General features: G+C 34.1%; 1 protein-coding gene across 7 annotated transcripts in view; it reads left to right on the top strand.

The window, feature by feature from the left end:
* The window catches only part of LRP1B (LDL receptor related protein 1B), a 1,877,633-nt gene that overhangs the window by 1,054,869 nt on the left and 804,386 nt on the right, over positions 1-18,378 (top strand). For all 7 annotated transcript variants that reach the window (XM_081051911.1, XM_081051912.1, XM_081051910.1 and 4 more), the window contains exons 8-9: positions 14,244-14,466; positions 17,486-17,657. In XM_081051911.1, coding sequence (XP_080908037.1) covers positions 14,244-14,466; positions 17,486-17,657 — 395 coding nt within the window. The remainder of the gene's footprint in view (positions 1-14,243; positions 14,467-17,485; positions 17,658-18,378) is intronic.

The raw sequence follows: 18,378 nt of genomic DNA, 5'->3' as shown, positions 1-18,378 counted from the left end.
AATTTAACTTCAAAAGAGGTAAAATCCTGTTATATTGACTACCTAAAAATTGTTATTTGGATTATTTTCCTGATAGAATATACATATTTTTGAAACAATTTGACTAGCAGATAAAAGTTGCATATGTTTCTAATGGTTTCATTGCTTTTATTCATAATGGGATATGGACTTTCTTGTTCTCTTGTGCTATTTGCTATGGTAAAGCAAAGTAAAGGTTGGAAGCATTTATTGAGGAAATTACAGATATTATCCATTTAGACTACTAAATTTTCTGAGTATTTATCAAAATCATTGATTATTCATATAACTTTTTTACTTAAATCAAATGAAATTATAGTACTTATAGTACTTCATATTTGTCTTTTACATTGCTGATTTCCATAAGCAATACTTGTTCAATACATTTGTTGTCAGTAGAACATTTGACTTCTATTTAGCTTGTAGTGATGGTAGGTGTTCCAGTTACCATTTGCCTTAACCTTGAATATTTATCACATAAGAATTTTTTTTGTTGAAAATATTAGAAAACTCCATTTAAATCAGCTTAAATTAAAAAAAATGAAAAAATGAAAAAAAAATGGCTTAGATTACAGAATAAAAGAAACAGTGCTGACTTTTTTGTGGTTGAATATGTCCCCAGGACTTTCGCTTTCTCCGTTTAGTTTGCTGAACAAATTTGGTCCACTACCATGCTAATTACCAGTTATCTGAACAGTCAATGTGTGTTTTAAATTCTTACTAAATGGAGAATTCACTTAAATAAATTCTGGGCACTGTGTCCATCAGAGTTCCACCAGAAAAATAGAACCTGTAAGGTTTTTAAGAAATTAGCTTATGTGATCGTTGGGGCCTAGCTAGTTAGATAAATGCTTCAGGCAGGCAGGCAGTAAGAGCAGGCTGTACGCCCTTGATGGGGGCTGATGCTAAATGGAATGTCTTCTTCCTCAAGGAAACCTTGGTTCTGCTCTTAAACTTTTTAATTGATTGTATCAAGCCCACTCAGTTTATTGAGGCTAATCTCCTTACTTAAAGTCAATTGATTATGGATACTAAACACATATACAAAATATTTTCACCTTAACACCTAGGTTAGTGTTTCATTGAATAACTGGAGACTATACCTGGATAAATTGACATGTAATATTGAATATCATAGGAACTGATATTAGCAGAAAAAAAAAGACATGACGATTGAGCAACAACCAGTAACCTAAGACAACTTCAGGAAAAATTCTAATACAAGCATGATTAAAACAGTCTGTTCTCTTTGAAAAACTAATTGGCCTCCATGTAAGAGGAGATTGCTAAGAGAGATTGGAGATTGCTAAAACTGGGACAAGATTACCATTATTAAATAGCCTACTGTTTTTAATTATTTGACACTAACCGGAGCTTGTTAGAAGACACTGCTTCTATCAATTAACAATCTGAAGAACTACCATACACAGCCATCCCTGTGTATTCATAAATTGTAAATCACACTTATTTTCAAGGATCTTGCTTCTTATTTTTCTCTAGAGATTCAGGATGCCTTAGAATCCCCTGTTGTGTTCTGATAACTTTGAGCCCAGTAGATACTAAATTCATATTCCTAGAAAGAATGAATGAATAGGGAGGGGACAGGAGAACTGGATAAAAATATTTTTCAATATTTTGTCATTATTAATAACATTATAGTGAATAACTTAGTGTATGTGTTGTCTCTTATCTGTGAAGATGCACCTTCAAGATAAATTTCTGGAAAAAAAGATCAAAGGGTGAATGCACATTGTTACGTACTTCCTAAATTCCCACCATCATCATTATAGGAATTGGACATTTCAGCAAGCTCCCCAAGTGATTATTGTGCACAATAAAATTTAACAAACACTATTTTAGAACATGGATAGTTGCCATTTTGAGTATTAATTCTCTTGCCAAAAAAAGTATGCCTGTATGAATATGTATTTGCCGGCATGCCTGCCAGTTTGTGCAACCCTACGCAATTGTTCATCCCAGTCAAGACACCCTGGTCTGGAAGCATCTCACAGTTATAAAAAGATTTATTTTTCCAAATGAGTGAGGACAGTCACTTCCTTTCACCAGCTTCATTTGGCCTTTGAAGTCTTAACCACACTTAGCCTGTGCTTGATCCTGTATTTCTACCTAAAAGTAAACCAAGACATTTGAATAATTTCATTTATGAAGAAGTTATCGCTTTACAGAAATTTTGCCTAATTTTTTCTAAGTATATCTGCCATACACAGCTAGGAAAGTGAACATGAAACAAAGAAATATTTACCTGTTTATAGTGTCAGTTTTATGGTGCATCCATGTGATTTTATTATTATACATTCTATTCCAACAACAAACTGAGATGTGCACACAAGTATAAACAATAAATAATGGACAAGAAAACTATGCTATAGTTAAAATTTGTTTTTTCTACATACTGTTTTTTCCTCCATTTAGTAACAATTTAAAATAGAAATTGACAGCTAACTGGTAATTATCATAGCAGTGAACCAGATTTGTTCAGCAGTCTACAACTCCGTGTATACTTACCTTAGTTGCTTCTGAGACAGCCATCTGTGTTCTTTCAGCTCAGAAAAAAATGCTTTTATAAATTAATAGGACTTAAGTGCAGAAGTTAGGTTATACATCTCCGCATATCTCAAAGAGCAATTTTTTGACATCTAATATATCACTGCAAATATTCAATTGGTTTCACATTAATCAAGTATATTGAGCATGAGCTTTTAAGTACTGACATGCTGCAAACTGACTCCTGAAGTAGTCCTAAGATAGCATTGCCCTTGGTTATGAAAAGTAATATGCCCAAACTATTATATCCATTCTTTGTATTAAATTGAATGACAGTTTGAGATCTCACAAGACATGCAGACTTCCTGAGAAGTCTGAAAGCACACTATATCAAGAATATATTTTATGAAAGTTACTATGCTAGAATGCTTCTCTCTACTCATCCTTGTGCCCACTTAATTAATTGTAAAGTCCTTTTGATCATACCCCAAAATATTTCTTATATCTCTCTCCTTTTTCCATCAGTGCTCCCCGTACTAAATCATAACTACCAAACTGAGATCTCCTCATCTAATCTCCCAACATTTCCACTTCTCCTTCACAAAGGAAGCATTATATTCTTCAAATTCATGTTGATTATATACATGTCATACTTTAATGTAAATAAGCAGCATTTTGTTCAATTATAGAAGGAGATAGTCTAAACATTTCAGGAATACATCCAAGTTCTATTGTAATATGGTATCTATAGGTAAATACAAATGAATATTGAGAAGATGCAATTTAAAATGAAAATTGGTCAGTCACAAGAATACCAAGTCTTACCCTGAAGTAATTACTACTTTCCACCAGTTCTCCAAAGGTTAGTAGGGTATATGCAAAAAAGACAGTGCAATTAGACTGTCTTTGGGCGTAATGATAATTTATTATTAGCTAGTGATTGGGGTCTAAAGTAGAATTCCAGTGAGCTATGCTAGATAAGGTGGAAAACTAACTTATTTTTCTGTGCTAGAATGTCCTTCTCCATATGTGTTGCTCCTTTAACCTAATTTTTTCTGAGTACTAGATTTTATTATTCAATTTGAGGCAATCAGTCCACAGCCTACATACACACACACACACACACACACACACACACACACACACACACACCGTGGCAGGGGGGGCGGTGCGTGTGGAGAGAGACAAACAAACAATCAGGCATAATATACTTTAAAAAAGCAGATATGAACTTTGTTTTCTTGGAGGTTATAATCTACATAGTAAACAGATCTTAAACATATCATTTGTGTGTGTGTGTGTGTGTGTGTGTGTGTATGTGTTTGTTTTATGCAAGTAAAATAAAGAGGATATTATAAAACAATACAGAATGCCATGATATTATATCAGGCAGACCTAATTGATATTGGAAAAGCTCGAAAGGTCTTTCACAGGAATTGACATTTAAGTTGAAAACTAAAACCAATATTGGACTAGCATGGCAGAAATTACATTTCAGGCTGTGGGACACATTTTGTGAAGTGCAGAAAGGAAGGAAGAAAATACATGAATTGTTTAAGGAACTGAAAAATAAGCAAGGTATTATAAGTATAAAAGGATACCGCTAGATGCCCAAGGTATTAGAAGTGGGGAAGTTTACAACTAGGTGAAGCTGGAGAGATAGGTTGGGACCAGATCACGCTCACCATAGTGTAAGGTTAAGAATATGAGGTTTTATTCTGATTGCTATCAGCAGCTACAGAAAGGTTTTATAATACATAACCCACTTTTCATTTAGATGTGATCCCTTTGGCTACTATGAGAAATAAAAGTGGCAAGAAACAGAGATGAAATGTAAATCCCCAGGCAAGAGACAATGGTGACTTGGTTTAGGAAAGAGGTACAGAAAAATAGATAAATATATGGATTTGAGATAAACTTGAAGGTAGAATTGGCAGGAAATAATGATGAATTAGACATAGAGGATAAGATAGAACAAATGAAGGATTAAATGGCTGGTTTCTGAAGTGAGCTATTAGGTAGAAAGAGACACTCTTTGCCAAAGTCGAGAAAAATGTAGGGATACGTTAGATAAGAACAAAACTTTAATACTAGTTATGTTAAATTTGAGACAACTATATTTATGAGTTAGAAGCTGAGAAGGCAGATTAAAATATGAGAGTTATGATTATCTTAATGAAAGTCATTGAAACTTTTAAGATTTTTATGAGAGAATTTAGATATCCCAAGTATTAGAATATTGGGCCTGATACAGATAGAGGACGTGGAAAAAGCAACTGAAGAAAATAATTCAGACAGGAAGGACACCCAGAGAGTGCTAAAAAAAAGAAAAGTCAAAAGGGAGGAAGGGGTTAACTGATTCTACAGAGAGATCAATTAGGGCTGAGAAATATTTGGCAACCTTTGTAAGTAAAAAAAAAAAGAAAGAAAGAAAAAAAAGGAATTGTGGGGTTGGAGATTGGAAGACATATCAGTATGGAATGACAAGTGATTTAAGGGAAAAATGAAGTCAGCTTGTACAAACAATTTTTTGGAGAAGATTGGATGTGAATGGAGCTTGGGAGGAAAGGGCTATAAATAGAGGGTGGTTTGAGGTTAAGAGAAAAGTTGTATTTGTTTTAGGATAATAAATAGTAAAGCAAGTTTATTATAGCTGAAGGTAAGATTGAGTAGAAAGGAGAGGTTGAAAATACAAAAGAAAGGGGAAATTGTTGAAGACAAGTTTCAGAGAAGGAGATGGGATGAGTATATGTGTGTGTGTGTGTGTGTGTATATATATATATATATATATATTTTTTTTTTTTTTTTTTTTTTTGCTTAGTATTTGCCAACACAGATGGGGGATGTTTCCTTCTGCATTACAAGAGGACAGGGGGAAAGGAATTGATATAGATGTAGACAAATGTTAGTTGGGCCTGTAGGAAAACAAATGAATTGCTTTTTGAGGTGCTCTAACTTTTCTATGAGGTAAGAAGCAAAATTATCTTATGAGAGTGGATTGGAGTAGAATGTAGTGACTTAGAGGGCTGGGATGGGGATAGTGCAGACAGATTGAGAAACAAAGTTGAAGGTTGGCTTTTGGAGAGAAAATCAAGAGGGTCATGGGGACAAGGTCAGAATGAAGTCAGAGTTTTTTCAGTGAGAGCACCTGAGCAAGACAGATAGCAAACATACAGTCAGATGAAAAATCAGATGCTTTTTGTGTGGGGGTGGAGGGGAGGGGCTGTCTCTTTTGGTGGAGGTATAATTTCTGGTGATGACCAACAATGTACTGTTCATCACCATGGCAATTTGTAGGTAGATTGTAGGTACTGGAAATAAAAGAGAAGAGGTCCAAAAAAGCAAGGGAGAAAGTTGTGATCCGTTAAAAGTTGTAGATACTGGAATCATAGACATTCCTGGTTTGGAGTGGTTAGCAAGAGAGAGAGCTAGGTGCTGAATCTTAAATAAAAATAATGAATCAGGAGAAAGAAAACAGAATCGGAAAGGTGGTTAATGATTCTTTGAGGATGGGTGCTGTCAGTGATACAGCCTGTTGGTAAGACCCTAAAAAAGCAGAGGATGCTAAAAGATAAGAGAAAACTAATATTCTGGAGTGAGTATTGGGGAGGGTCCTGATTTTACATCTACACAGGTTTTTGTTAGGAGTCCACATTTTCAATGACTGCTGAGAAAAGATAACCTCCGGAGATGCTAAGATTCAGTAAAGGCAAAAAGGTGAAAGAAATATTTAGAGCATAGTCTTAGGATATTGGGGCATTTGTGATCATGGAATAGGAATTTCAGAGGGCCTGTCAGGAGGATTTGGGTGAAAAGAGAGGAAGTATATCAATGGATGTTAGGCTGCACGGCACTTTGAGCAGAGACCTCCATAAACAGGTGAAAATGTTGAAAGATTTTCTCTTAAGTAAAGATGAGTTTATAAGGTTTTGATTACAGCCTGAGAATAAGGGCTTTCAAGTAGTTGAAATGTTAGATCAAGTATGTCATTATCTTTTAGGTGGTTAGATTGGCTTTTGCAGTCAAGTGTAGCCATGAGTGGTAAGAATGAGTTGTGCATATAAACCAAGTGAGTCTTTCCTTGGAGAATAAAAGTTGTGACAGCTTTTATTGGTTATCTACCTTATAGCTCATAAGCAAGTAAGGTAGACCAAACTTTTTCTTGCTAATAAGGCCAGTGCTCCACTCTCAGAAAATGACAATCCAGGGAAAGATGATTAGGTCCCCCTCCCCCCCATTATGTCCCAACCTATGTTAAACATTGATGAAATACCTAGGTGACAAAGATTAAAAGGAAAATAAATAATAATGTGCAAATCTTTCTATTTCTCCACTATTTTATCACTTCCCTTTTATAATTGCTGATTTATTACTCTGAGTTAATTACTGGATCTCAAAATACAGAAAATGAAAAACAAATGGGAGGAAAACCCAAGAGGTTAATTCGGTTAAAATAATAAGATGAATATGAATCAGTGTTGGGGTGAGCTGAGGATTGGGATAGCGAAAGTAGGTATTGAGTATTTGAGTTTGTGAGAGTTTTGTCAGCTTGCATTAGGAAGGACACGTAAATCTGTGGCTTGAGTAATATATTGAATTTAAAAGAAATGAAGAAATATGATTTTTTTAAAAAATGGCTGTTCATTAATACTTTCTTTGTATTTTCATGGAGACTGTAGAAAATATTTCAGAGGCTTTCTATCTATGACAAATTGATATATATCAATATATATTAATTATACAATATAACATAATTAATATATAATAATTAATAATTATATATATATATATATATATATATATATATATATATATGTGGTATAGTGCCAAGATGGAGTTATATGAAGGTTACATGTGAAATTTATAAAAAATCATTGCTTTATTTAGTTAACATTTCAATATAAAATGTATCCTAAAATAGTGTGATTTTTGATTGTTCAAAATCTTCAGAACAAGAATGATCTAAATCTTAAAGTAAAACATTAAGCAATGTGATGATTTACTCATGGAACTGTAATTCCAAGTATAGAAACCCACTGAAGCTAGATCAAATGTAAAGAGATTTCCCAAGGACAGGAAGATTTCCCTAAGGGCATGAAGTACAGATGGACCCCCTGGGGCCTGGAGAATCCCTTACTCAGGACACCATGGCTCCTTTCTTCCCATCTCCTTGTCTCATGGCTCCCCAAATTCTGCACAGATGCTCCACACTCCCACCCCACCTGCTCATCTTACCCATATTAGCACAGCTTTCCACTAGGCGAACTCCATACTTTTTGTGTTTGAATTTTGAGAGACAGGGTCCTCATGATTCAGTTCAGTCTTTGATTCGGTTCTATCACATGTTCCCCCTTGGTCTAATTGTCTCTAACGAGGAAGAAGAGGGGTGATATTGGTACATAGGGCTGCCCTGCTCGGAACACTAACTGGTGAGGCAGCTGTCGATAAATAAGGATGTTGAATGGGTCAGGCACGTCGACTGACATATGTAATACATATTCACTTTTGGAGGAATCAGTAGTGGGAATGTTTCAGAATATAGAGTAGCCAGCTGAGAGGAAGGATCCGTATGTCAAGTTTAATTGCTGTATGTTTATATATAAAGTGAAAATCAAGTTCAAGAGAGATTTTTCAAACAATAAAAACAAAAACCCCAAACAAGTGAAAATCAATAAATAACTGTCTTGAGTAGTATTGGCTAGACAGAGAAAATAGCTTGCTTGTTTATCACCCGCATCACTTAAGTAGCAGGAGCTAATAGAATTTGAATTTAAACATCTTACTACAAAGGCTCATTATCTTTCAGAATTGCAATTGCATTTTAGAGTTATAATGTTAAATATTTAATACCCCTACTGTAATTTTGAAAATATTTTAATTACTGTGTGTGAAACATTGCTTTCTTGTTAAATTTTGTATAGATGATGGAAGAAAAAAGTACAGTTGTATTGCTATTGGTGTTATTTGGATAATACATTTATTTTAAAAACAGGACTGAAAAATGGAAGTTCTTAAGGTAGTCCTTGCTAAGGAAAATATAAAACTTTTTCCCAAAATGTAAGGAAATGTAGTTATTTTCATTATCATATGGTTAATAAACATGGATTGTTTGCTAGGCCCTAATCAGAACACTGATTTTTTGTTTATTTGTTTGTTTGTTTGTTTTTAATTTTGCAGTATATGACCTCTTAGTTTCACATCTCACTCTCCTCTCATCTACTCTATGTAACCAACATCTTGTTATGTAATCTCATTTTTAAGCAGCAAAATGAATGCTAAGTCATTTCGTTGTGGGAATTCTCAACATTTATAAATCTCATCACGAAACTCTAACCTAAATGTTAGGGTTAAGAATGGTGACACAAGACCAGGGTTAATGATGGAGTTGAACGATGTCGACAGGATTCTGATGTGTTTAAATCCCCTTTGTATTTTTGGACAAAGTAAAAAGTGCATCATTTAAAATGGATATTACTAGCAAAAGTAAGTATTATCTTTATCAGATAAAAAAATCATACATGTTGTAAGTGTGTGTAACAATTGCTTTGCTTTAAAGTGTTGGGAGCCTTAAATCTGTAAGCACAGTGCTCTGTCACTGTCTGTGAGGGCAACCTTTGTGACTTTTATTTTATGTCAGGCAAGTTTACCAACGATACCCAAAGTTTCTTACCATCTTCAACTATATAAATCTTATATATCTATAGTAAATTAGGGCTACTCATTATAATCAACAAAAATGTCAGATAAAATTAGTTTCCCATAGCTGATGAGATAATGAAGCCAAAACGATAAACTTCTATGAACAACAGATGCTGAATTATAAGACTAATGAGCTGGATGAATAATTGGAAGTTTGAAAGAGATGTTTCTGTTCTTTATAAACATATCTTAGAAGTCGAGACAGCTTTATTTTAATTTTATTTACTTATTTATTTATTTACTCTTAATATTTACTGAGTCATGAATGGATGAATCATGACATTGCTAAAAGAGCTAAGTTGTGCACAAACTTATACATACTTAAATAACAATGACGTATTTCTGTTATGAATCAAAATATTTTTTATGACAAAGACAAAAATATAGATGACTCTAAGGCTTACGTTTAATTGCAATATTGATTATATGATAAGAAAATATCCCTTTTGTATTAAATCATTTGGCTGTTATAAAGGTGTTGAAATGCATTAGCAATATACCATGTTAATTCACAATGTTCTCTCCCACATTGAGTATTGTAATGAATTATACATACAATGCTTTGCTGCACACCTCTAACTAGTACATAATATGGATATAATTTTTTAGTAAGTTTGTGTTAATATGAATGAAATTCAATAACATTCAAAAAATAATTGAAGAGCGAGAAAATAGAAATCTCCTTTTAATGTCTCCCCAATGCTAGAGAATAAAAGATAATTGATACCACAGGAAAGAACAGGGAAAGAAGAAACATAATATTACAGTCCTGAGGGAATGAGGCACAGATTTGGGGATGATGGAAACCATCTGCCATGAAGAGTGCTACACTTGCCCTGCTCTACTAGAAGCAGCATAGTATACTTGGTTCCCTGAGGGATGAGATGCTGAAAGCGTGACTGAGAACCCTGGAAGTTAGCAGAGTTAAGTGTTCAGAAAATACTGAATAAGATAGAACAAAGGATATTCTGAACTACCATCTGTGCTCCGTTTTATGGAATTTCTGGGGTGGAGCACAAACTTACCCATTATTTCTAAGCCCAGGGACAGTAACAATAAAGTATAAAACTACCACTTTTCAGTTCAGAAGGCATAACATCATCTAATTATGAAAAAAAAAAAATCAGGAAAACTCAAAATAGGGATATTCTTCCAAACAACTCATGTTTACCCTTTAGAAATGGTAACATCATGAACAATAAGAAAAGCTACAGCACTGTTCAAGATTAAAGGAGTTTGGAGAGAAAAGACAATTCTCAAGTGCAATATATGATGCTGGATTAGCTTTTGAATCAGAAAAAGGAGGAAATTTTACTATCTAGATCATTATTGGTTATCAGGCAAACTGAATAAGAACTATGTATTGTATCAGTGTTAAAAGTATTGATTTGGATTGATGTACTATGGTTATGCACAAAAAATGTTCTTGTACTTAGGAGATGAAGGCTGAAGTATTTAGGTGTAGAGGATCATGATGTATGCAATGTACTGTCAAAAGGATCAGACAGTCCTTGAAATAGCCAGAGGGACAAGCGGTGAGCAACTGGTGAATTTAGGTGAAGGTTATAGGCATTCTAACAACTTTTCTGTAAGTTTGAACTTATTTCAAAATAGTGAGTTAAAAACAAAAGTTGTGACAAACCTTTGTGTTTTAGTTCTGATAATAGCTAACCCTATGGACTTTGAGCCTGTTTCATCTGTAAAATAAAAATAACCTGTCTCTTCTGTCTCACAGGTAATTATAAGAATCAGTGAGATAGTAGGGTTCACAGAGCACTACTTACTTTTATTTTGAATGTAGACAAATAGGTTAGAGGAGAGAAAAAAGTGACTTTTCAACCAAGCTACACTTATATCACAAATGAAATTTAGTTAAATGTTATATAATTTAAAACATTAGCTTTTGTGTATTAATCATAATCAGCCATTAATTATGATGCCTCAGTTAAAGTTTGCTGTGGGCTGAAGCTTTTCTCTATACCTGTAGTAGGACGCTTTAAAATTAAACAGCACTAAAATAAGCAAACAAAGAAATATCTACATGATCACGTGGCTGTGGGTACTTACTGCTTGCAGTTTTGTGGTCCTGGTGCTATTATCTTGGAGAACATATCCATTTATTTAATTTCAATTGTAAGTGAACAGAACTCATTACAGTATTCTGAAGTCTGGAAAGTTCAATTTGGTGTAAAGAACAACTTTATATCTCCACTGGGCACTAGTTATTCTGCTATGTGCTGGAGGATTCTTTACTGTTTCTTCAGTGCCACTTCACATACCCAAAATCTTCCTGTTCTTTTGATTTTACACATCCATTAAAGCAGTAAAATTCTGATGAATTGTATATTTATACTTTTCATACTTTGGCTGAAACTTATGCAGCCAGTTGTATCATGACCTGGGACAAATATAAGAATCACTTGCATCAATCCTGCAATAGTAGGTCAATGTAACTGAAAATCTTGGAAAAATAACTTATGCACTCCTGACCTCCTTCTTCTTCACCTGGTTCATTCTTCTTCCTTAACTGAAGTTCTCAAATAGAAGTATCAAAATTTCCAGGTTTTAGCAAATACCAAATTCAATGGTATCTTCTTACTCTAGTTCCTCCCTCCTCCTTCTTCTCTCTCTCTCCCTCTCCTCCATTTTTTAACTGTCTTCTTCCTTCCTTTCTTCCTTCCTTCCTTCCTTCCTTCCTTCCTTCCTTCCTTCCTTCCTTCCTTCCTTCCTTCCTCCCTCTCTCCCTCCCTCCCTCCCTCGTGCTCTCCCTCCCTCCCTCCTTTATTTCCTCTCTCCCTTTCTTCCTTTCTTCCTTCTTTCTTTTTCTTCTTCCTTCCTTCTTTTTTCCATCCTTTATTTCTTCTGTTCTTCTGCCTTTATTCCTTCCTATTTTCCTTCTTTCCTTCCTTCTTTCCTTCTTTCCTTCCTTGCTTCCTTCCTTTTGTGAAGTGATTGACCCATCTAGCCACCCCAGTCCTTTATCCTGGAACTTTTCTTCATTAGGTTTCTGTGAGAGTGTGTGTTGTCTTTTTGATCATAACCTCTGATATTACTTAATAGCTCTTTTATCTCCAACAGCATGCCTCCAAATTTCTTTTCTTGGCACTCTTCTGTTTTTTTTTCCTTTGGGGTCATATGTTATTAAATTATCTCAGGATAACTTCAGAAATATACCTCTCTCTTCAGACTCACCTTTTCTCTTGAACACTATGTAGATAGTTGTAATGACCTGCTTCATATTACAGAGTCTGTATTTATCACACTATACATAATGTGCCTCTGATTCTCTATGCCCAGAGCCAGGCTACCTGCACCCCAATGTTTTTTTTTTTTGTTTGTTTGTTTCTGTAAAATGGACTAGTCAGAAAAGGAAATTATAAAAGGAGAGATATTTTGGTACTAGGTGAAAAAGAGAGCTTCATGTAACAAGAATAGTGGGCAGTGTTCTACAGCAAGGGAGAGAGAAACTGGGTACTCCTTATAGCAACTTAACTTGAGCCATGAGTGAACTGGTTTACAATTGAAGAAAGAGGAGATGCAAGATGGAAGTAGGAAGTGTGTGTGTGTGTGTGTGTGTGTGTGTGTGTGTGTGTGTATGTGTGTGTGTGTGTGTGTGTGAGAGAGAGAGAGAGAGAGAGAGAGAGAGAGAGAGAGAGAGAGAGAGAGAGAGAGAGAGAGATTGAGAGAATGCTCAAGTGCTCAGGAGCAGAGGTTTGTAAGGGTAAGTAATTTACCCTTTTACTTACTCTTTACTAGAATAGAAATCTCTTTACCTGAATGAAAAAAATCACTGAAAAATAATTTTAAACTTATTTTGATAAATGGATCATTCAGGAACATTTTGGGGAAGTAAACTCACAATAAAATCTGGCTTGCACTATCACAGAACATTAATGTTTAAAAATTAGTCAAAGCCCCCCCACAGCAGAAAGAGCTAAATTCAAGTCTAAATAATGCTTTTTTTAGCTAGAAAAATACCCCATACTGTTAGATCATGAAAGATGTTGAGAAAAGTAACTAAAAACTAATTCACCAAGTTTGTGAAATTAAATATTCTATACTCTAGGTAATCTTAATATTGCTCAGTCACTGTAAATCAGATTATTCTTGAGATTGTATTTAAGTCAAGGCAAATGGTCTTCTATTTACAAACGTAATTTAATCTCATGAGCAGGTAATCTCGTTAAAATATTGTCAGGTTAATTTTAATTGATTTGTGTTTACTAAACATAGTGAATACTAATCAAATATTAGATACTGAAATGTCAGAGGTATTTAAACCTTGACAGACACTGTTAGTGCTTCATGAAAGCATTTTTTTTTTTTTTTTTTTTTGTCTCAGAGGTTAACATTGCTTTTCAGCCTTTTCTTTTAAATACATAAGGAGAAAATGAAAAGAAATGGCTTACATTTCCTTCATAAAATTTTGTGTTTGGGGAAGATTGGGGAGAATTTGGGGTTGGTTTTGAGGGAATCATTTATGTTTTAATTCCATTGCTACAAATAGCACATTTGCTTTTCCATCTGCTTGATTCCAGTCCAGGTTTATTGTTCTTTGCCACTCATAGCATCATTGAGCTCCACAATAGCTTCTATAAGAGACAGACATTAGCAAGCGATTTGAATAGCAGGTTGAAGATAAAGACTAATTGCTCATGTGCCCTGGCCTGGTGACTTGGCTCATTCTGAAGCTTTTACCATGGGCCGCATGCATGGCTCTAGGAGGCTTAAAGAAGTATTTCCCCTAATACAAAAATAAAGTGACCTGTGATAATTCATGTTGGAAAATTTTGCAGTTGTTGGTTACCTTGTTCCCTAATGCCCTGCAATATTCATTAGCAGATTTTTCCCTTTATGAGTGATATTATATGGAAATGGTTATGGGAAACTAACAGACGTAACCACTGAAATAAAATATGAGAAAAAGTTCTGTTTTTTTGTTTTTTTTTTTACAGATGGTTCTATTGAATAAGCTTTTTTTGCCTTCTCCTCGACTTTAACATCTACTTTTCTTTCAACAGAAAACTTTTCTTTACTGACTATGGGAATGAAGCCAAAGTGGAGCGATGTGACATGGATGGGATGAACAGAACAAGGATAATTGACTCAAAGACAGAGCAGCCAGCTGCACTGGCATTAGATCTAGTCAACAAATTGGTTTACTGGGTCGATCTTTACTTGGATTCTGTGGAAGTTGTGGACTACCAAGGAAAAAACAGATATACTATCATTCAAGGCAGACAAGTAAGTATAATTTTGTTAGAAAATGCAGCAAAGGTAATAAAAGGAGTGCTATCACACTAAGAAAACTCAAAATCCCAATGTTGAAAATTTCTTATGAAGTCAAGCTGCAATGCGTCATAAAAAGTGTGATGTATTTCCTATATGACAGAATGTTCTTTTCACAGTGCATTTCATGTTAGAGGTGCCTCTCATTTCCTCCTTCTCTCTGTTAAAAACAAAGCCCACAAAGCAAAAATAAAACCAAAACGCCAATTGAATAGAAACAAAAATGTTGTACTAGTCAGAAAGGAAAGTCCTACAATAGGATAAATGTTATGGGCTACTGACTAAAAACAAATTGAAGTAGTTTATTCATAAGGAACTGAACTATGATTTGTGTCATTTGGCATTGGAAATATTTTGCTAACAAAAGCAGATGTCTGCTCACCAAAGTATCCTTTATTAATTTAATTGGTTGGATTAAATTTTGCCTTCTGATGTATCCAAGTATTTCCTAAAATGAGCATTCTGTGAATGTCACCAAAGTCAAACATTTTCCCTCCTGTTTAGTTTTTCCCTTGATGAATTACACGTCATTTTCATTTGTTTGTTTGTTTTTACAAATAACACTCAGTAAACACCTTAAGGAAATCTCTAAGTGGAAATGAGCCTCATTTACTGCTGTACCTTTTCAAATTCAATTTTAGCTCACTGATTGCACTAATATCATGTGAGATTCTTATACTGTGGAGTTGAAATACGTGAATCTCTTTGCTTTCTTTTATAATGCAAGAAAAAATATTTTGTAATTATCCCTAAAAGTGACTTCTACTTTTTAAACAGTGCTGAACAATGAAATTGTTGCTTGGCAGATAAACAAATGCACTAATCTGGGTGGTTAAGAAAAAATAAATAAGATGTCCACTATGAGAAGTGAGGGCAGATTTTTCTCAACATCAGCTGCCCTAAAACCCTTGATCTCTTTGGCAGGTTTAGAGTCCTTGTTAAAAGACCTAATTTCTGAAATAATTATGATGGACCTTTTTTACCTATACATAATTAAAATTTTAAATCTTGTAGCAAAGTTAAGAAATTCAAATGATTCCCCCATGACTGAAAAGTTTTTAATGTCTGAAGTCTTTAATTATTCTTTTTGTTTTTGTTTTTTCCATTTCTGTTGTCTGTGTTTTGGTGATCTGCCTCTAAGTAATCCAACATAGATACTTTTTTTGAAGTATTTGGGCTGTAGAAAGAATGGTTTATCTAGCACTTCAAGCTCCCCCCCCCATCTCTTTTGGGGGTAGTTAGAAGAGCAGGCAGCAAAGTACCTACTTTATGGGGAACAGACCCTTCTGAAGGAAGGCAGGGAAGCAGTGAGTAAAATTTGATCTTTACTGTGTTAACATGTTTTTTTTTTTACTATGACCAATTGACCTCCCTAGTCATGCTTTCTCTCCTGGGATATGGATTGGAAGTAAGGTAGAGAGCAATGTGGGTATGTCACAACCAGCCTAGATGGATGGCCCCAGGCTTTGAGCAAAACATATATGAGTTAATGATAATGGAAAAATTCAGCTTGTTTATAATGTTTATAGCAAAAAAAAAGGATTGCCCAAGTCTAAATTGTGCCACAGGTACGTTTAGTTAATATGATATCAGCTATGTGGAAAATGATGTTAGTAAATACATGTAATTACACACATACACACACACTCACACACACACTCTTAACTGTAAAGTAAGACTCGCATAGAAAAATTTTATTTGGGCATTAACGTAAAGTGATTTTCTCCATTAATTCCCTTTTTTTTTTTTCATTTCTAGCCTAAACATGAAGAAATGCGATATCCAAAAAACAACATGCAAAAACCAGTCTTCTTTTAATCGTTTCTCATATAAGAGTATCAGAAATAATAATGCTGAATCCCATATACTAGGGAGATAACAAATCAAATGTGTTTGCTTAGAGTACAAAATTGATAAGATTTTCTGTTTAAAATAGAAATCATGTTCCATAGAAATTTTTACAGTCAAACCATGCATACTTTCTCAAATGATCTTAATTATAAATCTATACTAACAATGTACTAAAAGTAGAGTATAATGCCAAAGAGTAGTGACAAATGATCTTTCATTCAAATCTCTATAGCAAATCAATTGACATCTCTAGCATACCCTGGAGCAGAACCATTTATATTAAGTAGAACACAAGGAATGCCCAGAGGCAATGTGCCTAGCCTGTGCCTTTATCTGACAAAATCAGTATACTCATTCTTCAGTATTCTCTGTATATTCTGCTTTACTGGAAGCTTTCTATAATTCCCCATAATCCCCAAGACCTCTGCCAAGGAGGAGGGTTGCCATGTCAAAGTGTCATGATAGCAATAAACATTGTTTTTCTCAAAGCAAACAGTTCCATTTCCATTATGAATAGCCTTTAGAAAGAATACAGTTTCTGAGTAAAAGGCTGACTTTTCATTTACAATTATCCCAAATATGTGATTTCATTATTTATTATTTTCCATGCTGGGCAAGTATTAGTCTCAATGTAATTTGAGATTAAAAAAAAAAAAAGGATTTTTGAATTTACAAAACAAATTTTCCAAGGTGCTTTCTCATCGTTCCTTTCACAGGCAGAGCTATGTTTTTGCAGATTCTACAATCTGTAACTATATGAACATGCAGCCCATAAAAAATGTCTCAAATTTTATATAACAATGCCATAAGCATCTTAATGAATATGCTTAAAAGTTTGGTTCTCACTAGCTTTTGAAAAGTAGCTAATGAATATGTTTTCTTAAACATGAATAAAAATTTCCCCATGCATTTGCAACAGCTTTATCTGCTACTGCATAATGTTTTATTCTTAGAAAAAAAAATAATAAAGTAATGGAATCTGGAATTCTTTGATATGAAAACAATATTATTGTGTGACTGCTACTATGAAAATTGTCTACAGTAGTAAATAACAATCAGTTTTTTCTTTCAAGTGGAAAGCAGCATAATTAAAAATCATAGTTATTTTTGCCCCTCTTTATAGGTCAGACATCTTTATGGTATAACTGTGTTTGAAGACTATTTGTATGCAACCAATTCTGAAAACTTCAATATAATAAGGATAAATCGATTTAATGGTACTGATTTTCATACATTAATTAAAATGGAAAATGCTCGAGGAATCCGAGTCTATCACAAAAGAACTCAACCAATGGGTAAGATGCCAGACTTCTTCACAGCCTCCACAATGGTGAATTTAATAGGGATATGGCCCTTGTGTTTTTGTGTGGGGTTAAAGTGGGTGAGCTGTACATTCTCTGTTTTGATAACAAAATTGTACACATCTGTTTGATTAAATGGAATAGAGTTCCCTTTACAAATCTAAATGACAAATATTCAGTTGCTAGTGAATCGTTTCCACAATTATAGAATTGAAATGATGACTAGATTTAGTTTCAGGAAGGTGATTTGAATTGTGATGTATGCTGACAAGAAACCCAAATGCTAAGAGTTGTTTGTTTTTGTTTTGTTTTGTTTGTTTTGTTTTTGAGGGGGTGGTATTATTTTGGGAGATAGATTTCAAATCAGGTGACTTTCTTGCAGTCTCTGTCAAATTTTGTTGCTGTCATTGTGGTCTTTTGACTTACCATCCCAATTGTTCTTTAGCACATGTTAATTAAAAAAATAAATTTTAATGAGAAGACTGCAATGTTTCTAAGTATTTCTTAAAAACACAAACTTGTTATTTTGCAAGTATGTTAGTGATGCTGTTCATCAATATAATTTAGGCTCAATCATGCATAGAGCGATGTAATGTACAAAAATCACCACACAAAATTTCCAAAATCACCATTATCTTTTTGTGCTTCAACTTAAAATTAATTTAGAGTTATCTAAATATTAAAATAGATCTAATTGAGGCAGTGCATTGTCACA

The sequence above is a fragment of the Rhinolophus hipposideros genome, assembly GCF_964194185.1.
Source record: "Rhinolophus hipposideros genome assembly, chromosome: 6".
NCBI classification, from domain to species: domain Eukaryota; kingdom Metazoa; phylum Chordata; class Mammalia; order Chiroptera; family Rhinolophidae; genus Rhinolophus; species Rhinolophus hipposideros.
The sequence above is the reverse complement of the archived record's forward strand: the minus strand, read 5'-3'. Positions and strand labels throughout refer to the sequence as shown.